The sequence below is a fragment of the Parasteatoda tepidariorum genome, chromosome 3, assembly GCF_982258835.1.
Source record: "Parasteatoda tepidariorum strain Cologne lab strain chromosome 3, Ptep-v5.0, whole genome shotgun sequence".
Lineage (NCBI taxonomy): Eukaryota > Metazoa > Arthropoda > Arachnida > Araneae > Theridiidae > Parasteatoda > Parasteatoda tepidariorum.
The window spans coordinates 46,239,595-46,264,396 of record NC_141757.1 but is presented as its reverse complement, the minus strand read 5'-3'; the positions used below and the strand labels follow the sequence as shown (position 1 = coordinate 46,264,396).

The 24,802-nt window shown below is 26.2% G+C and overlaps 2 protein-coding genes across 5 annotated transcripts in view; one reads left to right on the top strand and one right to left on the bottom strand.

Moving 5' to 3' along the window:
- Positions 1-1,263: 1,263 nt before the first annotated feature.
- Positions 1,264-19,317, bottom strand: LOC107447013 (FERRY endosomal RAB5 effector complex subunit 3). 4 transcript variants are annotated; one of them, XM_087159259.1, is made up of 14 exons: positions 19,181-19,209; positions 18,480-18,535; positions 16,561-16,744; positions 16,318-16,466; positions 12,970-13,151; positions 11,982-12,081; positions 11,504-11,628; positions 9,466-9,566; positions 8,443-8,527; positions 7,073-7,194; positions 5,668-5,849; positions 2,624-2,854; positions 1,746-1,871; positions 1,264-1,623 (listed from the first exon to the last, which is right to left on the bottom strand). In XM_087159259.1, exons 3-14 carry the CDS (start codon positions 16,721-16,723, stop codon positions 1,540-1,542), a joined length of 1,650 nt encoding a protein of 549 aa, XP_087015385.1. In that variant the 5' UTR covers positions 16,724-16,744; positions 18,480-18,535; positions 19,181-19,209; the 3' UTR covers positions 1,264-1,539. The 4 variants fall into 4 exon arrangements, with proteins under 4 accessions (XP_087015385.1, XP_015917299.1, XP_042894810.3 ...); XM_016061813.4 differs by lacking the exon at positions 18,480-18,535 and having other exon boundaries at positions 19,181-19,317; XM_043038876.3 differs by lacking the exon at positions 18,480-18,535 and having other exon boundaries at positions 18,782-19,192.
- Positions 19,318-19,577: 260 nt separating this feature from the next.
- LOC107447012 (UNC93-like protein MFSD11) overlaps positions 19,578-24,802 on the top strand; it is a 28,235-nt gene continuing 23,010 nt past the window's right edge. Inside the window, exons 1-5 of the mRNA XM_016061812.4 lie at positions 19,578-19,954; positions 21,614-21,675; positions 22,270-22,377; positions 23,769-23,848; positions 24,388-24,484. Of these exons, the coding sequence (XP_015917298.2) occupies positions 19,856-19,954; positions 21,614-21,675; positions 22,270-22,377; positions 23,769-23,848; positions 24,388-24,484 (446 nt within the window). The 5' untranslated portion in view covers positions 19,578-19,855. The remainder of the gene's footprint in view (positions 19,955-21,613; positions 21,676-22,269; positions 22,378-23,768; positions 23,849-24,387; positions 24,485-24,802) is intronic.

Genomic DNA, 24,802 nt, shown 5'->3' with positions numbered 1-24,802 from the left:
TGTACATTGTGATTACTACCAAAGTCAATTTAATATAAATCATTTTATAAAAAAATAATTAACTTCACCCAAATAACATCTACATTTTATCCTTAGAACACACATATTGTTAGTGAACAATGAAACTGGGCGTGTTAAATGCTCCTTCCATTTTACTTTTACATAAAAAAAAAATTTTTTTTTGAACTTCAGAAATTTAAAATGCCAGTCCAGTTATAAGAGAAAAATTATAAATTTTTTACAATTTATTAAGCATTGATATAAACAAAAGAAAACAATTGATGCTTTTGCATATTTTTATTTTTTATGGAATTAAATTAACAATGATATAATATGCCATGTTTTAATAAATGTTTTTAAAAATGCCTACAATTACAATAAAATTAAAAATTAGTTTTTTACAAATATGTGTTTGTTTCAAGCATAAATTATAATGAAAATAAGCGTTTATTTATTTACAGTTGACGAGTTCTTAAAATGAAATATTTTATGAACATTTTCAACTTAACTGTGTTGCATGAAATGATAGTTTTGTACTGAACATCTAGAGTTAGAAATAATAAATTATTTAGATTTTTGCATCATTTTGAAGAGTAAAGAATGTGCTACTATAATGTGCTATAACATTTATAATTAATGTTCCTTATGCATGATGAAATTTCTTTTATAAAATTTTATTCATTTTTAAAAAATTATCTTTGGATAAAATAGTTCTATAATTGTATTCCAAAATGTTTCAATTTGCTTAAAAAAATCCAAAGAAACAATGAGATATACATGAAGATAAATTAACATCAATGTGTCCAACTAACCTTCTGACCTACTTATTTAAGTTACCCTGCCATATTCTTAGGGAATTAGTTTATTCAAAGTTACTTTTTTGACTATTATATTTACCACATTTTGATATAGTCAAGAATCCAAATTTGTCGGAAAAAAAGTATGTTATTCAAAGAAAATAAGTTTGTGCATTATTCCTCAATTTAATTAGTATATTTGAGGTCAAATTTTTTAACCATTAAGATTGGAAATTAGTAAGTAAAAATCCAATCATTAGAACAAAAGTTATTCCAGGTCAGTTATTATTCAAGTTTATTTATTTATATTTTTGTTTACTGTACCTAGTTATGTATAAGCAGCATAGAAGTACCATAAAAATCCAATATTTATAGGTTGTTTTTGAAGATCTTACATTAAATAATTGTATTAGCTCTAGATATTGAATGCAATTACGTTATATATTATATAAAATAAGTATGAAAATTTTTTCATTACTATAAAATTATTTATTAATTTTTATACAAAAGATTTTATACATTCATTTGCACATAAATTAATTTTATTATACATATTCATTGTTTTTATTTCAGTGTTTCAATATAAATGGCAAATTGGTGCTTCATTACTCAACAAGTCCAGCTTGGGGATGAATGGTACAACTGCACCACTTTTTTGGAATGATTTGTTTGTAATGTACAAAATAATTAAAAATTTACATAAATAAATTAAATTATTCTCTTTTGTAATTGCGATGATAATCTATTTTAATACAACAGGATTAGACACTCTAAATATAGCTGGTAATAAATTTGATAAATTCATAAACAATTCTTCTGATATGCCCTGAAAGAGAGAAAAAGAATATTAGGTAAATGAAAATTATATTTAAGAAGAAAAAAAAACATTTAGCTTTTAACAAAAATTACAAGTTTATGCTATACTTTAGAATAGTTTTTGAAAAATACCTTTGGCACGAGAAATTGCACTGTTCTTGTTTCATCTCCAACTAAAGATGCCATTTCAATCATAAAACCTTTAACACATTTAAAGATTAATTCAGCTCTTTTTAAACACCACTGAATTGTCATTTCCTATAAAATCAATAAATATTTTATTTGAAAATCTATTTATAATTTTAAAAAAGTTCATGTTCCTATACTAAATGTGTATTATTTTCATGCATATTATTATATTCATTTAATAGAAATAGTGTGATTAGTTAACCATTTCAATATCGAGAATTCTTATAAGTCTATATTAATTTTTACAAAAGCTCTGAATTTTTATAAATAAAAAATGACAATTAAACATTGTAAAACTTGTTGAATCGGCACTTTACACACTTGAAATATTTGTTAATAATGAATAATTTTCAAAATCATATGAAAAATACTGAACGCGGTGTAATTATTCTAAAGATAGCTACGAATAATTACATAATTGTTATTCGTAATTACATCTTATCTTTAAGTTTAGTTCATTATGAGAGCTAAACTACTTACAATTGACCTATAAAAATCATGTTAGTATAAATAGTCAAATTTTCATATCTCTTAGTATTTGTCTGTATATATCTCAAATAAATTTCAGAGTAACCCTCATATAATAAGTAAAACTTTACAGATAAAAGAAATGTTTGTTTATGAATTATTCATTTTATGAAAATTATACTAAGGGCTAATTACATGTGAAAAATCCTTTTTGAATAATTAAAAAAATTAAATATTATAATGCATGTTTATAGTGACATTAATATCTGTTACTTTTTCAAAGTTAGTAAAAATGTCAAACATAGATGATTCAGATGAAATACGATAAATTTTGAAACCATAAAATTACATACTTCAGACATTTCATGAACTAGAAGAAGAGGTATGGTAACTGTACAAATATCGTGCTCATGTGCCACTCTCAATATGTTTCGTAATCCTAGTATTGTTGGGTGTCTTGAATTTACATCAGCTGATCGTAATGTATCATCAACTACCAAATGAAAAACAATATGTACTTCTGAGAGATTAGAATGGCGAGTGATGTAAAAGTCTCCCGTTTTAAGGGTGGCAGGACTACTTCTCTGTAAAAAGAAAAATGTCTGTTACCCAATGATTTGAAAGATCAATTTAGTAGAAATCAATCAATTTAATAGTCAACAAAAAACTAGACGAAATAATAATGAATTAGTTGTTGCATTCTCAGTGATTTTTTTTAAACATATCTATTTTATCAATTTTCAGCAAATTTATTAAAATTAAAAATAACACTAAAAAATAAACATAAACTTGCACATATTTTTTAAAAGTGAATTAAATTAAATTTTAATTGCTAACAATGATTTTGGAATGATTAACAATTAAGAGACTATAGCTTAGTTTTAAATATTCATTTTCACATGCATTTAATACTAATAGTTATTTTCGTCATGAAAAAAACTAATTATCAACTGGTTTGGTAAGAAAAAAAAATTCAAATTTATATTAAACTTTTTTAAGAATAAATTTTAAAAAGAAAACAGAGTTTAAAGAATAGAATTTAAATGGTTTGATATTTTAAAGCTCATAGAAAAAGCTCATTTTTTATTCTCAGAATCTTATAAACATAATCGACAATTACCAGCATTTTTAAATGTAGAAAAGATTTCTACACATTCTGTGCCAAAGAGACTGCCGGGTACATGAAGTATAGTTCTTAAATGCATATCCAAAGATTGTTATGCCATTCAATGCAGGCCTGTACAAATTAAATTCATTTGAGAAAAATAGTCTCTCCAAGCAAGTATTTCTGTAGACTCTAATACAATTTAAAATTTAGCCTTTGAAACATTCATCATTTAAACAAAATTTTAAGAAACAGGAAAATCAAAAGTATTTAAATTATAAATACTTTTTCAAAAACGTTTCTATGAAGGTACCGTTTTTTCTACAGCTGAATTTGTAAAGGTACTGCAAAACTAAAAAAACTATAAAATTGCTTATAACCGTTAGAAAATCAGAAAATTCATACTTTCAAAATTTGTCAACAGATGACACTGTTGAGAAAAACAAAACAAAATGCTTTCAAAATAACTATTATTTACAGCAACAATGCAGCATATCTGAAGATAAGCAAATGAAAATATTTTAATTGATAAAACCTGACATGCATATATATATATATATATATAGTTTTTCTATTCTGTAGTGCCATCTGTTGACAAACAGTACAACTAATTTAAACTTTCGAAACAAAGTATTTTGCTTCCTATGCAGAATATAGCAACTATATATTTTTATCTCCTTCAGTTGATCATTCAATGAGCAGTTGATGTGATACATAGTATATAATATCACTAAGTGGTCTAAAAGTTATTAGTTTAAAGTGTCACTAGAGAAGTGTGTAGAAAATAATAGAGCATTTGTAACTCCACACAAAACATAGTAATAGAACAAGTAGTATATAATACAAGCTGCATTTTGCAAATCACTCGCTGGTGTCTCTCAAAAATTTAATATTGATATAGGTTTAAATGACTATTTTTTTCAAAAGTAATTTAAATTTTTGAATTAAATAGTCACACCTTACTATATCAGAATTTCAACAAAACAAAAAAGATGATCCATTTTTTTTTATTTGAAAAGTTAACTTTTATTAACTATTTTTATTTTAAATCTAATTATTTACATTTAACTTAACAACTACTTATTAATTTTAATGCATTTCCCCTCATTTATTTTTGATTAAAAGCATATGAAATAGGTATGTAAATGTAATATGCAAATTTCTGCAAGTATAAGCAAATTTCTGCTATATCAAAATCTTTTGACTCATATAACTATTTCATCTAAAGGTTTATTAGTAAGTGTATTTCTTAGAAAAACTATATAAAAGCAAACAAAGGGTGCATAATAGGCTGTGTATGAAGGTTAATTGTTAATTTATAAAATCAGTTTTCCTGCAAAAAATTTAATTTAAATTTATATTTCAAATGTCTATCTTTGTAAAAAAGAAAAACGAATTTCAAAAATAATTTGAAAAAGAATGGCACACTAAAAAATTTTAAATGGAATATAACTAAAATAGTTGTCATATGTACCAAAATTTAACATAAAAAAATCAGAAATATACACTTTTTTTAATTTAAATAATCTTTTTTTGGACCAAGTATGTCCTAATTCTTTCCCTACAAGGAAATCAGTAATCATTTTTTATCAAGCCATTTTTAATAAATACAAATAATTAATTTAATGTTTAGTAGTGTTAGAATATATAATCATAAAATCCCCATATTTTGTATCTTTTTAAAGTTTTTTTTTTTTCATGTATGGTTTCATACTAGATAAAATATTCAACATGTGCAGAGAAAAACAGAAAAATTGGTATCTTTCATGTCTCTCTTTTCTTTTAAAAAATTACTATATTAGTTTAAAAAAAATAATTTGGAGGCTGCATTTAGTGTACTTTAAATTTAAGCAGAAACAAGTAAAATCAGAAAATAGTAAAACTTTTATTTTATAATTATTATTTGTTTATTTAACGAATGCCTGGTGATTGTCTATTAGCTCAATAGGCAACAGGCTTCCTTATATTTTACAAGAATGCATTTTAATTCATTATTATTTGTTGAAGATAAAATTTCTATCCCTTTAATTTTGGCACAAACTGGTGAGAAAATTATAGTTATTTTATTTTTTAAAAAATGGCTTCTTTAAATTTCAATTCATTTAAGAAATTTTAAAAATGAATTTTATTTATTTTTTTTTTTTGGAGACCAATATCTGGTAATTGTACTTAATATCATTTTTTAATATCTAAATTTAAATAAATTATTTACTCCTTAATTGAAACATTTTGAAGTGACACCATGAAATGATTTACAGAGCAATTACTTAGAAATTAAAAGGATATATTTACTGTTTGAGAATGATCTGATGAGTTTGATTTACCACTACTGCTTTGACTGCTGCTATCAGCTTGTGATGAATTAGCTGCACGCCAGTCAGCCACTTTTCTGCTTTCTTCTTTAATTAATTCAATTGCCTTATCTATATCTTCAAAGTGGAATTCTGTAGACATTTTACATACATCTGCAAATTCTAAAATAAAAAGATATTTTTGCACATTGCACTAAATGTTAAATGTCATAAATTTCAGAGGAAGTAAAATGTCACATTTCTAACAATTTTGTATATATTACTGCTGTTGAATTACATGTGTCTTGAGATGTAAATTTTAATTTATGTTGCTATGTATTCGATTCTGCTTATGATTAAATATTATTTGCACAAAGCTTTTTCCTTTGTTGTGGTCTAATTTTTGTTATAAAAATACATTAATTCCTGGGGAATATTTTAAAATGTTAAATGTAATAATCTGTCCATAATATCAGGAAGAAAAAAAAATGTCAGATTTGAAATAATTTTGTATTATAGCACTATAACTAAAACAGTTTATGTATGTGTATTCATAGTTAAATTTAGAGCAATAGCATTAATAAACCTTAATTTTTATTAACAGATATGAACCACAGAAATAAGAATTTTATGTAAAAATAATCTCTTTCTTTAAAAGAAACTTTACAAATATCTCTAAGGCTTTTGGCAGAGTATTAATGTATAGCTATGTTGAAACTGTGTGCCACAATACCTCAGTGGTTAAGGCACTAAACTGTAATTGTAAAGAACTAGAGTTTGATACACTGTGGCAGATCAAAACCTATCCAACTGCAAATCGTTAAGTAATAGCTTGTCTTAGAAGTTTAGATTGTGCACGATGCTGACCACATTGCCCTAATTATAATGTTGATCACAAAATTGTGGAGCCTTAATATCTATAACCCTCCTGGCCAACAATGGGGAATTGCAGACAATTTTTTTATATTAAAACTGTAAGTAAAAGAATATACAAAGAGGAAAAATTATTTGGCCAATTTTGATCTACAGTAACCCCTCAAAGAAATGAGATAGCTAAGGTATATTTCCTTTAAATATCCCTGCAACACCTAAGGTTTTATTTCAATTTGAAAATATAAACAACAACAAAAATACAAAAAATCCACTTAGAAAAATACAAAAAGAAACACAAATAATGAGTGTAAAAATTCAATTCAACACTTGAAACTAAAAAATATATAAAAACAAAACACACAAAAAATCTGCATTTGAATAGAACTTCATATGTTGCTGTTACGGGTAAAAGATACATAATTAAAAAGAATCTTACTTGTAAAAGAAGTCATTTTAATTACAAAGTTAGTTAAATGAAATAATTCTCCTTTATCATGTAGAATTAATGAGCTTTAAATAGAAAAGTAATTTACCTTTTTTTATTCCTGTGTAAGAGTTTATTCTGTTATCTACTAATAGGACAAGACCATTTAGATTATTTGAATACAAAGAGATAGCTGTCTGTAAACGTTGAGGTTGCGGAACAACAATTCCACTGGAAATTTAAAGAAAACATGTATTTAAAGTTTCCACACAAAAAAAAAATATTTTTTTTTTTAGAGATCAACAAATAATCTTTAATAATTACAGAAAATACTGATTAAAATAAACCCTTTAAAAATAAATTAAGTTTTTTTTTTTTTAATTTTATAACAAATAGCGAGAATTTAGAAAATTTTGTATTTATTTCTCATAAATACAGGCTAAAAATTATATACAGTGGAGCATCGTTTATACGACGCCGAAGGGACCACCGAGAAACGTCGTATAAACGATAACGTCGTATAATCGATTTTTACTTCTAAAACTGAAACTAACTCTGTTTTCAGTTAATTTTAATGTTTAACGTGTTGATTTACATACATTTCTAAATTAGACAAAGCAAAACAAACAAATAACCAAAGAAGAAAAATTGCAGTGAGCAATTTGAATGCATGTTACCTTTAATTATATTTTCTTGCTATTGGTCTCTACAATGCTTTGAATAGCGAGTTGAACTTACTGCTTTCTATGACGCAATTTAAATTTCTAATCACGGCCAAATCTAATGGCTGAAGCGCACTTGTGCAATTTGCAGGAAAAAAGAGAGCTTTTACATTTTCCAAAATAATTAGTATCGATGGGTACGCTGGACATAGGTCGATAAATAGCAAAATTTTACGCTTTTGCCTCTTCAGAATATTGTCTAGTTTTTTTCAGTCATCTAGTAAAAATTACAGTCGTCATCCAAGAATTCTTGTTGTCACCCTTTTTTGTATCATTCATGTTGACAAATTCCACCCTTTTTTAAAATACACAAGAAAAAATAAAAAATTAAATAAACGTGAACAAAATCTAAAAACCGACGTATAACCGATTCTGTGCGTCGTATAAACGATATATTTTTACATTAAAATGAATAGGAATGATTTGGGACCACACTAAAACGTCGTATAAACAATGCTCCACTGTATATGCAAATAAAAGTATGACTGCTCTTTGAGAGAATCAGAAAATGAATTTGCAAACTAGATTAAAACTTTTCTCTCTATTACTACAATTTTAACATAAATTTGCAATAGTACTTGTACTACTTGAGATTTTTCTATATTCATCAGCATGCATGATTTCAAAAATTATATTACTTGTGGTACTTCAACATTTATTAAAATTAAAAAAAAATACTTCTAATTTTATTAACTAAAACGTTATGTTATCTATAGTTATCAGTGATAGATATTAAAACTTTTATTTATAATCTTACCCAACTTTATTTAATTTATGTCGACAAAGATCAAGTACATCTGCAGATAACAGCCTTAGATTATGCATCAGTTTCAGTTGGGAACCTATCAGAAATATATAACAAAGTTAGGTAAAGTTTTTTTTTTTTGTAAAATTAAATATCAGTTTTTACTGCAGGAAAAAATCTACTACATTTACTTTTATTTAAAATTGTTATTATTTAATCTCTTTCAAATAACTTATCTTCATGGTTTTTTATCATTATCAAATAGTTAATGAGCATAAACTTTAAAATTAGTATTAAATAACAGTAATAAAGGAAATGAAGGAAATAAAAATATGACCACCGAAGTCGACGTCTTCAGGGGGTACCGGCCCCAGTAGCCATAAAACCAAACCATTTCTATTGAGGGAGAAGCAAATGCCTAAATTAACTCCCTCAGTACCCCGATGGTTTTGTATAGAAGTCCAGGAAAAAAACATGAAATACAAATAACCAATTTAGAAAAGAAACTCAAACAAAATCATCAGAAAATAAAAACTCACTTAACCAGGTCTAACAGCGATTTCACAAGCAAGCCGAATGAAAAGGAAACATTAAAAACTAAAGAAAACAACACCCTCTATTACAATGCGCAGATAGAAAATAAAAGAAGTCAAGAAAAAGATATGTAACAAATTAATAGAATGTTTAACTGGAGTTGCTCAGTTAAGACTTAAATTGCATCCTGTTAAAAGAAAAAATATATAAAAACCTTTTTTATATAAAACCTAGGTTAGCGCGTTTTTTTCAAAGAAGTTTTATCTACTTAGAATTTCAAAAATTTTTAGTTTTCATTTAGTATAACAGCAATAATAGTAAAATTCGATAACTATTTGATGCCTAAACATGTAAACTTTAAATTTTTCCCAGAAAAAAAGAAACATTCCCAGACATGTAAATTAAATCAAAATATTTATTTTAAAGTTCCAAAAGAATTATCCTACAGAGCTTTGCGATACTACCTACTTTTTCCAAAATATGTCAAAAGAGTTATTCTACCTAAATGAATTGTGAAACTCTCCTCCATTCTCTGAGGTTGTGGTGTCCAGTCACTATCGTCTTCAACTGGTGCAGCCTCTGATAAAGCTCGTACTCTTTGTCTTGTAAATGAAAATGAAAATTCAGGTTTTAATTCTATAAATTACTAGAGAAGTAACCAGGTTTTAACATTTTCACGAATCCAATACTTAGTACACAGCAAAAATGTATTCTTTTACCTGGGCAGTTCATATGATATAGCAAAAAAATTTTACCTGGTTGTGTAATCGAACATTTATGCAAAGCAATATAAAAATCACATAATTTTAAATTGAACAAATATTTTACAAAATATAGTTCTCAGTTTATTTATTTTTAAATAAAAAACAAATGTATTTTTAAAGTTATATGCATGTTTTAAATTATATTTAAAAAAACTTTATGAAAGAAATTCATAATGACTGTTAAAATTACTCATTCAAGACTTTGCTACTGAGACATTTGCTAATAGTGGGTTTAATAATTTATTAATTTTTTTATTTGACTAACTTAAATTTTTAATACGGTTTATTAATGTAGCTTTTATTAAATGTAGTATATCTTTAACAAAATGAGGGTATATTTAATGAAAAAGGATTTAACTTTCATAGTTTCTTTTTAAACTATCACCGTAATTTACATAGAATGAGAAATACGTTCGCACAAAACTTTTAATACCATTGTTAATGTAGTTTTTATTAAATATGGTATATATTTAACAAAACGACGGTATATTTAAAGAAAAATTATTAAACTTTCATGGTTTCTTTTTAAACTATAAATGTAATTTACATACAATGAGAATTACATTCACACAAGCTCTAAAATTTTTAGATCATCGTTGGGCTTTAAAATATATAAATTTTTTTAAACTAAAATTATAAATCTTAATATGACATGAATGAGTATTCTGATGCTTAGAAAAATTTATCAGTTACAAATATCTGGTGCAAGAAATGCGAGTTGATAAAATAAGATATTAAAAAGCACTTTTTCAATTTTTTTAAAAGTTGAAATACTGCACTTAAACTTTGAACTTTGTAATAGCATTAAAAAGATTTAGTAATCTATTTTAATAAAGTACTAGCTTCAAGAACTATAAAGACCAATATATTTATACATATACATGGAGATATACATATTCCGGTATGTATAATTATATATAATAATATATGTATAATAAATATATATATATACGTGCATGCATATATATATATATATGTTATACATATACAAAAGGTAATTTAAGAAAGCTTAAACTATTTTTAGAGATTTGACTTAAATTCTGATTGTCACCGATGGTATTTACTAAACACATATAATTATTAAGAAAATATTTTTTTAGGTTAATATTTTGTGATTATAAGTTAGTTGCTTTTGTATGATTAAATGAATAGTATTACGTATATGTTTTTATATGTCTTTATAATACTGAACTTGAATTGTAGTCTTCTTACAGAAATAATAAATGAAATTCTTATTTACATACTTTTTTATGCATACTCTTTAAAAAATATAAAATCTTTACATACAATTTTCATTATATTTGCATAAAATCTTTTAAATACATTTTCTCACATAGTAATAAAAAAGCATTCACTGATAAATATTTTTCATAAATATACAACTTACAAAAAAGTAACTTAAATTTTAGTATCAAATATTACATTAAATATATCAATAATGAAAATATGAAAGAAAATTGTAATAGTATCTTAATATGATACACATAAAATTATTTATTAAACACAACTCGAATAAATTATGTTTTTATAAAAGTTGTGAAGCATATTTTTCAAATTTTTTTTACTGTTTTAATAATTAATGAAGACCAAACATTTTAAAATGAATTTATGCAACTATTAAAACAAGTAAATAGATTTAAAGACGTTTTTAAAAAATTTAGACAAATTTTAAATTATATAATATTTGGAAATATAATATAATTCTTATTGAAATTTATTTTAATTTTAAAACTATTTATAAAATATTATAGGTCACAGTAATAATAAATACTTACAAGTAACCTGGTGAGCCAAAACCACTTTGATAATCTTCATGCACTTTTAGTACCCATTCATGGAATTCTCTCTTTTGAGTCTCTTTTAAGTTACTTATTTTTCGATCCCAGTATTCAGTAATATTCTATAAAATAAAAAATACTTTATCAAAATTATGGAGCCTTAACCACTATAATCACATGGCCGACAAATGCCATTTATGGAAAAGCTTTACTTTTAGTATATTTTATAATATTAGGCAAGGATATCAATATATCTATAACATTTAAAAGTCATCTCTTCTATTGAAATGTTTCAAAAAATATTCTATGCTCTATTTCACTTTTAGATTAAAATTCCCAGAAGTAAAAAGAACTTTAGAAATCAGTATTTAAAATGACATTTTTTTTCTTATAATTCATTGTTTAAATTCAGTAAAATAATTTTCTTTTACTTGTCATTAAAAAATTTTTAAAGCTTCAAATGGATTAAACTTACTTCAGTTTCAGTAAAATGTCGCGTAGCCATATCATTAATATCTCTATCGGTCAAAGATATTCCAACTTTAGGAACAGCTCTTTCCATTTCCATTGATTGCCTTGATTTGAATTTGTTCAAATATACATAAAAACAAAGTGAAAACAAAAATTATTCTAGCATAAAGTATAATCATAAACAAAATGCTAATACAATTAATTTGCATAAATTTTGATAAAATAATAAGTTTAGTATTTAATAAAAGTTATTTAATTCATTTTCTTTTTGAAAAAATTAAAATGGATAAACTAACAGCACAGTATTCTAGCATTCATGCACTATACCATCTTATGTGGAAAAGATTTACAGCTCTAGCAAAAGAAATTGCATTCCGCAACCAATATCAATAAAAATTAAGTGAACCATCTTTTACATAAAGAACACACTGATTTATTGACATCTCCAGTAATTTTATAGGTCGGTGCATTTTGTTTGTTTTTTTTTTGTTTTACAAGTTCTAAAAAAAAATTTCATTCAAAATATAAGTATATAGTTGAAAAAAATTACAACTTCAAATTGTTTATAAATATAAAATTACTAATTACTTAAAATAGATATTTAAATTTACTGTTATGAATTTGGACCAAGAGGGGATTAGAACTACTTTGCCCTAATTGGTATTTCTTTCAACTAAAAAGCTTAGTTTAAATTGCAATTGTCGCAAATCCTCCAAAAGTTTTTGTACTGCTGGTGTAATAAGCAGTAACATATATGTATGATAAGATAAGTTCTAAAAACTAAACACCTCATCTTTGTTAACTCAATGAAGTTTGAACTAATCTAAATCATATAACTCTCATATATATTGGTAGTGAAATTACTTTTAAATCAAATTTGTTAAACCGAGAATTGCATGTTAAAACTTGTACTTTCCTAGCTCTAAGAAAAATCTTCTGCAGGAAGTTGGCAGTTATGTATATAACCTCTAAAATGCTCAATAAAATATTACCTCTGCTGCATTTCATTCAAAGCCTGGCTACGAGCTTGCACAAGTTCTCCCACAGCCAAAGCATATGAATGTTCAAGATTTAACATTGTTTCAAGGGCTGGTGAATGAATGAGTTTGTGATACATCTCTGGAAATGAATTACTTTCACATGGTTGTTCCAACTTTGCATATTTTAGATGTTCCTAAAGAATTAATATTACTGTTAGAGTGTAAAATTAGTAAGTGTCTTTTGAATTGGGCACCAGATCTTGGAGCTTTTACTGGTTATAAAATCTTCCCTTTTTGATCTATCTAAATTTCATTTTATTATGAGAAAATCTCATTAAAAATTGAAAATATAAAAGGGGCACCCAATTGTAATTTTCTACTAATATTACTGAGAAACATGAATGACGAAACACTATAACTGCAGAAAACTCCATTGTAATCAGTTTCATATTTTATAATCTGATAATATAGCAAAGAAATTATGATAGAAAGTTATTATACAAGAGAGGGTATCCTTTGCTGACTTGGAAACATTAAACTTTTCTTAATGAATATAAAAGTTAAAGCTTTTGTAAAAGCTAAAGTTTTGTACAGGTAGTAAAGTATCTAATACGATTACTCGATTAAAATCTTCATTCGCTACAAAAATATTCAAGTTGGAAATGACAGTCGACATGTTTCAAGTGCTCAAAAATAGGCACTAATTTTCAAAACTTGCCAGACATGAGTGAGAAGAAACAAAAGTGATTTGAGATATAAAATGTAAAGTTGCCAACAAAAAATGGAAAAATAAAGGTAAGAAACAAAACTAGAAAAACCACAGTAGTAGAGAGAAAAGAAAAAAAATTAAGAAAAAAAAACATTTACAGTTTCAATTACAGTATAATTCAGTGCAATTTTACACTAACAGTGTAATTCGGGGTAAAATGCATTTCCATATTCTATTGAGAGGTGGTTAGGAACTTATGTCGTTAAGAGTGTTTAAAACATGTCAACTGTTATTTCCAATTTGTAAATCTGTGAAGTTTTTAATTAAGTAATATATTACCATTTCAATTCTTGAGATTATTTATTTAATATCTCATGAGATATTTAAATCAAGCTGGATTTTAGAGTCTGCCTAGCAAAAGACTAATAACTGTTTTACGACCTAAACAAGACAAAGCACACTTTCTGTCTTTCATACATTACTGTAACATTCAGCTGTTGAAAGCAATTGATAAAGGAAATAAAATGTTTGCGTTATTGTGTTTCTGGACACTTTTTTTAAGGCCTTTGTGTTATTAGGCACAAAAAGAAAGGACAATGATGACATTTTTTTATGCAATTTCAACAATAATTAATAAAATTATACTAATATTTATGCTTACAAAAATTAGTGAAAAGTAATTCGAATTATATTTTTAAAAGATAGTAACATTATGATATAATTTGTTTGGAACATATTTTAAACCATATATTTGATTGATTTTAAAAATGCTGAGATAGACATAAACAATGAGTTCTGAACTTCACAAGAAAAAAAGCATATCAAACTCTTATTTATATATATTTTTTAAAAACACTTTGTATTTTAAATCATTGAAAGCTAAATTCAATTACAAATAAGCTAATGCTAACAATCCACTAACCTGTCACAACTATCTAATATTAAACATCAGCAAGGAAATTGTTCACTTAAGTTACAATGATGATTATAAATTAGTGAAAATATGCAAGAATGATTACATACTGTTTCAAAATTTTATTGCATAAGTTGCTAACTGATATTAAATACTTAGAAAAAGACTAAAGACTGGATTGCCATCAGCATCTCATGTGCATGTCTAAACATGGTGTCCATAGCATCAAGTGTATGAAGTGACATAAAAAATTTATGTTATTAGTTTAATTTCTCCTAGCGCAATGTTCACAATGTGCTGAGACGTTACTATGAACATCCACTGAGCTAAGCAGCAATCCTAAGTTAATAAAGTCTAAGTAAAATTTTTTCAGTAATATTATGCACATTAACATTAAATATTTTGGGATCAAATGCAAAATTACTATAGGAAATTTTGTTGGTAAGTACAGAATGCTCTCGATATCTCGAATTTCCATATTTTAAAAACTAAAAAATGTCAAAATAAAAAAAAAATTTCTCCTGACATTACATGTCCACCTAATGTTAATTTGAATTTTAAAATCGCAGAGTTTTTCGCTAATTGGGTATTTTTATGTAAAGTATTATAGTCAAACATTTTTTCAAATAGAAAGCTAATTTTTTCTAGAAACATTTCCATGAAGATATGATGAAATGACGAGTTTCCAAAGGAATCTCTCTCATTCTTGATTACATTCGTCACAGACAGGCCTGATAAGATTTCTGATGATACAAATTGAATGGAAAACAAAGGGAGAAAAACAGATTGCACACACTTCAAGAACCTCCTTTCATAAACTCTGTCCCTTCAATAAATTCTAACAATATAAGATTATTGTAAACAAAGATTTTCTACATAGTGTTACACATATTTTTGTCTAAATTTATCACTGTTGTATTAAAATAAAATAATTATTGCTGTAGTTAGATTTATAGGCATTGCAGGTCTATGAAAGGAGGTTCTTGAAGGCGTTGCAACTATAAATGTTGAAGGTCTCCAATTTTTGAGGGGGATGAAATTAAAATACACAATCAAATAGTTTTCTAATTTTATTCATAACAAAATACATTTTTTAAAATCTACTTAACATCTGCAAAAAGATTAATCTCTTTTTATTTATCTTCAATGAATTTAAATCGATAATGAGTGATTAAAATTTTCTCTGTTTGCTTGAAATATTGAGGGGAACTTTTAGAAAATGGGAGAAATATTCTTGAGAAGGGCATGTGTACACTTCCTCTAATGATACCTATGTTGTCGACTGTTATTACATAGGTACTTATTCCTATCTCTCTCTCTTGACTCTACATTTTAAAATGCTGATTCAATAATACATTTTTGTACTTTTTAGAACATATATAACTTGGTTCAGAACTTGTTATCTTGGAAACTCAATATCTTGAAACTTTTTAGTGATTTTGAAATACTGAGAATATTAAGAAATACGTAAAAAAATTTATTTCGTTATATTTACTTAATTTCTTATGTTTCTAATATTTTTAGAAAATTTTTTAAAAAATCAATAAAGTTTTGACACAATGCTAACACTTAAAAAATCATTGATGCTTGAAAATATTAAAATTAAATCAACTCTGAGAAATAGCCAGCACTTAAGTAAAACTGCCATCCTTGCTAATATTTATCTTCTCAATAAAAAGGCACAATGGAATATTTAAGTAATAACAAATTGAATTAAAGGAAAAGAAAAATACCATACCCCTTCGAAAGCTTTAGTCCATTTATTAATTAATTCATCAATTTCATTTGAATCTGCATTCCTTAATTTATTGAAAGCTTGAGATTCCAATTCATCATAATAATTAGCAGTCTCTTGCTGAGTGAAATCTTTTAAAGCTTTAAACAGATCTAAAAACAAATATTTATATAAGTATGATCCCTAGATTTTAAGATAAAATAAATCTTAATTAAAATATAGATTAATCAGAAAAAAATTACATACCTTCCTCTACATAAAAAGGAATTTTATTGTGGGACATAAGACGGGATCCCCATTCAGGAATACTGATTGCTAATGGAATAGGCACTTTTAACTGCACTTTCCTCTCTTTTGAAGAACTGCCATATTTAAACTCAAACTCTTTCTCAACTGTTGTCACAGACATTATATTTACGACAGTTAATTTCTGTAATTAGAGATAATTATTTTTATTATACTTTGATAAAAATAAAATAAAATTTAAGCGAAATAAAATTTTCTATTGTGTGGGTACCAATCCAAATTCAATATTGGATACTGAGCTAAAATGGATAAGTCAGTGGTATGTAAGAAGAAATTGAAAAAAATAATAAATAACTGTTTTTACATGTATTTCTAAACAGGTCACAATAGGGAAGTGCGTCTGGCGGCGTATGACGAAATCTCCGGGCATAGCTTCCTGTGAAATTATAATCTTGATGAGGTGTCCTAACTCCCCTAGAAGTTTGTAGCAACATTTATGAGTTGGTTGTAGCTCATTTACGTCGCACTGGAGCTGTACAATGGGGTATTGGTGACGGTCTGGGAAACATCCCTGAGGATGATCCGAAGACACGCCATCACAATTTTGATCCTCTGCAGAGGGGATGCCACCCCCACTTTCGTAGCCTGATGACCTGCACGCAAAGTCAAGCACTATACGGGTAGAACAGTTTAACAAGGACCAATACCACACACCCTCGTCCTCTACACAGACTGATCCAAGTGGTCACCTACGCGCACACTGACCACAGTCAGTGATGCTTGACTTCTGTGATCTGCTGGGAACAAGGGCGCCGGCAGAATAATATAAAAAAGGGTGCAACCCTCAAACAAACTATCCCCCCCAAAAAAAAATTATTCTGTTATCACATATTGTTTTGTTATTACATATACTTTCATCTGTTAATATTTTTCAAGCTACATTTCTTCATTGTTAACAAGACATTTAAAAAAAAAGTATGAATTTACGTGGTACGAAACGTGGAGGAATAGAGAAAATTCTTATGAATTCCTCAAATACATCGATTTAGTTATTGAGGCCACACCGTTTTATCTAGCTGTAGCGGAGGCAATCAAAATTGGCCTAACTCTTCCAGCTACTAGAGTCCACTATTGAACGCACTTTTAGTACAATGCTATGCATCAAAATATGGAATCGGTCTACAATGCCTCACAAGAGATTTAGTTTGTGCATGCTGAGTGTGCATAAGAAAAGAATCAAAGATGACTCAGAATTCATTGAAAAAGTTATAAATAGATTTGGACAGCTATCAAGATGATTACAATTTTTGTTTGATTAAACAATTTTTTAATTGTTACATATCAATAATTTTTTAATTATTTGTTAGTGAATAAAAAATATTTTGAATAAAAAATTTTATACTCCTTAATAGTTTAAAAAAGAAGCCTCCTTGCACCCGGCACCCTTGGCTGGGAACCATGTATTAACGATCAGTCCACAGCAACACTTATGAGACTACTTATTACATATAAAGTCTTTAAACTTGTATTTCAATTAAAAATATAAGTCGAAGAAAAACAGAGTATAAAAAAACATTTAAAAAAAAAATCTGCAGCTTTAGGAAAAAACTAATATCAGATTTGATATCACCACAGTTGATTTAGGCAAGATCAAGTATTTGTATAAGGGCAAAAAAAATTTCTTCCCTAGTGTTATTTAGGTGTAGATACTGATATGGGAATCTTGCCTTAAGAAGTTAATTACAGACACTTTTTTATTTAAAAAAAACTAAAATTTAAAAGTTTATGGTACATTTCTAAATATTACTTATCTTTAAATAAAATAAAGAGATATGAGATTATTAAATGCAACAAAATATTTAAAATAATAAATTTAAGTTTTGGCAAATAAAATAAAGAGAAGATTTTCAAATCGATACCTGCACCAAAAAAGTCGCTAACTTGTGAAGACTTCTAGGCAGTGGTGCGCAAGAAACTAAAAAATAGAAAATCACGGAGGGAGACTGATTTGAAAGGTATAATAATTGAAAGTAATATTGAATTTGAAAGGAATATATATAATAGATTCAACATTAGACAAACTGTTACATCTCTTCTCCCCTTATTTTTTAAAAAAAAATTTGAAAATTCCAAAACAATTAAAAAACTCACGCGATTTTAGTTTATACGAGCAGGTACCGATACAAAAATATCGTTAACATAAATAAATAGGAATTATTACAGAAAATATCGGATACATATATGATGTTGATTTGGTTAAGTACATTCCTTGCGTTTTGAAATGGTAGAAATAATGCGAGGTAAAAATATTATCTACGAAAACAGAGAATTATAAAGGTTTTAAAGCAACCTTGAGAAACAGTAGTCACGAAGATTTAATTAGTTTTCAGAATATGGGAAACCCATGTTTGACGGTGGTGCTCAAATGAGTTTTAATAGGTTAGGTTATGATAAAAATCATAGTATATAATCAAATAAAAGAATAATTTATCTAATATACTACAATTCTTTGAACCAAGGAGATAAAACTAAGAATTATAACTTAGTTATAAACTGTTACAATTAAAATTTGTTGCAATAATTATAATTATTAATAAAGTTAATGTAATACAATAACCACCTCTTTTTTTCAAAAGTTTCGTTTTTTTGTTATTGTTTACAGATTAATCACAAAAGTTTAGACACATATTTGCTGCCTTATTTCGAATTCATTTTTAGGATAATATTGTATTTTGAGAAATAAACATGTTTTAAATTAAATCGTCTATTCATAAGAAAATGAATTTGATGCCTGCACCAAAAAGATACTATTATATTTATTTAAGAAAAAATGAGTCATTTTGCGCGGCACAGACCTGAGAAATGACGAACCTGATTGGTTGGTTTTTAAGCAGAAAATACACTTTACCAATCAAATTCTAATTTTTGGATGATTGGAGGTGTGTTAATCGTATAAAGCAAGAATGGCCCTAAAACTGAGTGTATCGTCTGCTAGGTTTGATATTACTATTAAAATTGGCAACGTCAATGTGACAGTTTGACTTATGTTTTCTTCTGTTGCACTTTCATTTCCAGGATTAAACGAGTAAACATCAGTTGACCTAAAAGTTTTTGAATTTTTTATCTTTTTTAAACCTAGTTAAATATTTCCGTGACTATGAAAGTTTAGCCACAGGCTTCTGACAACAAAAATTGATAATTGACACGCAATCGTTTTAACTTCTAATATTGCTTTCTTTAATTACACGTTTTGATATTTTTGAGGTGTTTCTGAGCAAGAAATATAATATCCGGAATGGCGAAAATATTCGATAAAATGTTTATCAATGTTCTTATTATGGGATTTGCTTTTATGCTCGTATTTACTGCTTTTCAAACCTGCGGTATGATTGAGGTAAGATATAAAATAAGAGTTTATGTATAATATTTTTCGGCATCTGGGTCATAACTTGAGTGCATATCAAATTTTTTAAGTTAAATGTCATACTTTTCCTTCATACAGATTTTCTATAATGCATAGTTTTTATATAAGTAATGTTTTACAATGCATTGAGTTATGATTCATAATTTTTGTGTATTTTATATATTTTTGAAGTTACATGTTATATTAGTTTATACATCGTATTATATTATCTTTTAAGTAACAGATTGCTTACTATGCAGATCAAATTTAACAAAGATGTCATGTGAAGCTATTTTTTGTTTTTCTTTAGAAAAAAATTTTGATTTGATGAAACTCGCAATCACAATGATATGTTACGAATGGAAAATAGTAGCAAATTTTAATAACGATTAATTAAAATTCTTTTTTATGCCAATGGTGGAAATTATTTTCTTATGACATGAAGATTTATGATTTTTTTTTCTTATTAGAAAAATTCAATATGCAAAATATTGTTTGAAAAGTTAATCTATTTTTTGCTATGTTAACAATTAATTTATTAGTTTTTCAATTTTGCTTTAATCTGCATTCGCAAAGTTCTTTTTGTGATAAAATGATTTTTCTAAATAAAGTGGCTTGTAGGCCGGGATAGCCTGGCTGGTAGGGCACTGGGCCCATGTCCAAAATTTCGTGGGTTCAATCCCAGCCAGCCGAAGACTCCCCTTGTAATAAATGGTGACTGATGCACATTAAATCTGTCGAGTCACAAAGTCCTCCATGTTCCCATAACAAATCAATACCTCTGGGGATACTGATCCAGGAGTTTCCTTATTTTCTGGATTGGTTCAAAATTACAAGTCTACTTAGTTGAGCATTAGTTGTCCTAAACCCAAAGTTGGGTCGGCTGTTCAACGACAGATATAAATGAAGTATCTTATGAAAAATTTTTGGTTGATCTAAGATAATTTTGGTTAAAATTAAAAGTTCTAAGAAATATATCCTAATCAATACCTATCTTATTTAACTGAACTGGAGGATCGCTGCTAACTGTCCTCAAAATGTATGGTTATCCATCCATTGTTACGAGACTAATTTTATCCTGCCTTTAACCAATAATTAGTGTTTCCTCAGATAAACAACTAAGGGTCAGTCAACTTCTAAACTTCAGTCTCAATTTATTAAAAAATTGGTGAACTGTATGGTTTTCAAGAACCTAAAATTATTTTTGCAAATAATTCTAAAGTTGTCATCTATATCTTAATGTGGTTGTGTTGAACATAAAGGAATATTACCCATTAATACTATATACCGGGTAAAATTTACCAGTTCTTGAGATTAAAATCTGGTAGAATTCGTTTACCGGCTCCAGGTTATGAACGTCTTGCCGCATACCCAGTTATTGTCTAATACCTGGTACATTCCTAATTGATTTCCATCTAGATATGTAATTAGAAGAACATATTCTAAGCTTAATTTTTTTATTAATAATAATCTGTTTTATTCAAATATATCTTAATGTTATGTTATTTATTGAAAGATCTCAACTTTATTGTTTAAAAAGTAATAATAAGTAGGAATATAAAGAATACAAAAGAAATGAAATTAGCTTATTGACTTCGTTGTTCCTAAATCAATCTTATTATAAACTAATCTTGTGCAATTTTTTTGTAGAACATTGTCATCAAAAGTATGAACAAACAGTATACAAATTATGATGGAGATGGATATATCAGGTATAATGGTTTTATTTTAAGTATTATTAACTTGGTATGAGATACTAATTAAGTTTGTAAAATTATTTTATAAAGTTTTTGGTGTGCCTTTTAAAATGATTATGTTTTCTCATAATTTAAATTATGAAAAAAAGCCTCTGAAAATAAAATCTTTTGGAAGAGTTGTCTTTCTTTAATTTGATTAACAAAAGAAATGCAACAGAACCAAATTTTAGTAGACTGAAAGAGTGATTAAATAAAAGTGTACTACTTTATGCATTTGAAGTGCTCACTAATTTACAGTTGAGTCTCAAAGTGGTAGTGTTCTGTGGGAACCTTCTCAACAATAAGTTTAACAAAATAAGTACCTTTGTATTTTTTTTTAGATATTCTTCTAATTTTACAATATTTTAAGCATATTTAGTCATGTTAAAGCTAATTTATAAAATTTTGATTTTTTAAATTTCTATTATTGTAGAATATTGTATAGAAAAATTATAATTTGTGATAGTTATGACTTTTTTTTTCTTTGAAATATGGAATCTTTCTAGAGAACTTATTATCTATATAATGATCTTAATTAGACTTTTTAATTCTATTTGTAATTTTTTTCAGTTTAGCCATAGTTTATGCTGTATTTGCCATTTCAAATTGGATTGCTCCTTCGATTATAAGTATTCTTGGTGCAAAGATTTCTATGTTAATTGGTGGATTCTGCTACAGGTAAAACATTAAATATTTTAAATTTCAAGCTTTTTAGTTGGAATTTTATTCCGGAAGTGTGTGTGTGTATATTATATATACAGCAAAACCTATATGTATTCATATATATATATATATATACAGTGTCCATAACAGAGGGTTTCACTTTGTGCATATATATGTATATATATATATATATATGCATGCACTACGTAAATAAATGAAATGCCCCAAATGACATTTGATTTGTTCATCAGATTTTCACATCAAGATGCAGTCTTAATAAATTGAAAAATAGTTGCTAAATAAAGGAGTCACATATTTTATCAAATCTTTGAAACTGTTTAAGTGTAATAAAACATTTTAATATATGCAATTGAAAACTGTTTATTCAAAGATAATTTCAAATTTGTTTTGTTTTTTAATTGAAATATTTTTAGAGAAAAGAGTTATAGTACTATGTTCAAAATTTGTTTCTGTGTTTATAGGTTTAATTCTGATTACTGTTACAAATATTTGCTTTGTCTCTGAAATTTTTAAGTGATTTTAAAATTATTTTTTTATTACCTTTTTTTTAAAAAAAAGATGCACCTTTAAATGTTCATTTTCTTATAATTTTCAGTTTAAATTGTAGAAAAAAGCTTTCAAGTTGTTCATCAATTAATAATTTATTTTTTTTTAGTTTACTTTTTTTGGAGAAAAAAAATTTATACACAGAGATTGTCTTTTAGCATGCCTTTAATTATTTTTTAATAAAAAATATTAACTATACATTTTTTCTCATTTTATTATGAATGAGAATTACTTTTTAAAATATGCACATATAATTTACAAGAGGATAATTTAAATTGTTGAAGATCAAATTCAGTTTTTACATAATTTATATTACACATTTTGATAAATTATGTAAGTGCCCTATTCAGTCAGGAAGCACCCTTCCCTTTTTTTTTTCCTAGGAAGAACTGTGACATATTTAATACTTAAATATTAGGTTTTTGTAATTGATATTTAGTTGTATCAGTTTGTAACTGATACCAAAAAATTGGTACTTATCCATCCATCTCTTCTTCTATTTAATATTTTATGCCATTCTCAACTTGTAATGCAAGTTGCTTCTTTTTTAAAAATGATCAAATTAAGAATTTAACTTGTATTATTTAAATTTCTAGTTATTAACCAATGAACTTTACTTTAAAAACACCAGGTTACATGCAAATCCTGACTAAAAAACTATCAGTTTTAGTTACCTTATGTATGTATGTTAGTATGCCTTATAATAAATTTTGATAGCCATCTAAGAAAAGAAAATTGGGATTTCTGTGTTATGCTACTTATATTTTTGTTTTTTTATTATTTTTTTTTTTCAAGTTAAAAAAAATCATAGAACTCAAGTTTTATATTTTTATTTGCAGTCTTTTCATTGGAAATTTTTTCTTTCCCCAAACGTGGATTTTGTACCTTGCTTCAGTTATTATAGGTTTTGGAGCATCTAGTAAGTATATCCAATCTTTTTTTACTTATTTTTTTTTTTTTTTTTTTTTTTTTTTGCATTTTTGAATAAGTTAAATTGTTAGCCTTGTTACCAAACATCCTTCTTCAATTTTAAATTTCAGCGTTCTGTTAGTTTCAATGCATAAAGCTATTTAGAATTAATTACATTTATCTAGATAAACACAGTGACTGAATTACAATTTTTTTTATTTTGATTACCAGAATTTCTATTATAGTTGTCATTTTAATGTCTGGAATCTTATAAATGTCAAAAATTACATAACAAAGAAATGAGCTATGTTAATAATGTTTGTATCTTGATGTTTATGAACTTTCTGACTTTTATCAAAGTGCTTGGAAAAAAGAATTTTCACATTTGATCTTAAGTGTTTTATAATTAGGCAAATTAACATTGGAAGTAAAAATTTCATATTTTTTATTTCTAATTATTTGTATTCTCAATTTTTAAAATGTATCAATACTGATAACACTTCACAATAGAAGTTTCACTTTATATTTAATGATACTTTCACTTTTTAGTTTTTTGGACTGGCCAGGGAAATTTTTTGACAATAAACTCTGATAGTGAAACTATGTCTAGAAATAGTGGTGTATTTTGGGCACTACTACAGTGCAGGTTAGTTTTATTTTATTTTATACTAAATATATTTTTATACTACTATATTTTGTGTAGAATTTTTTTAATACAGAATTGATAGTGAACAATGAATAACTCCAAAATGTTTCGATGCTTAATAATTTGTTTTCCCTTCGTTACAGTAGCGTGCAGGAAAAGGAAAAAATTTCAACATTTTCAGGCCTCTAACCAAAGGGAACATTTGATCAAAAACTAATAATATAACTTAGTATAAATTTAAATTCTTCATTAGGTAGATATTTGGCTTAATATTTAATATTTTATGAAGATTAAAATAAGGTTTTGATACAAATTTAA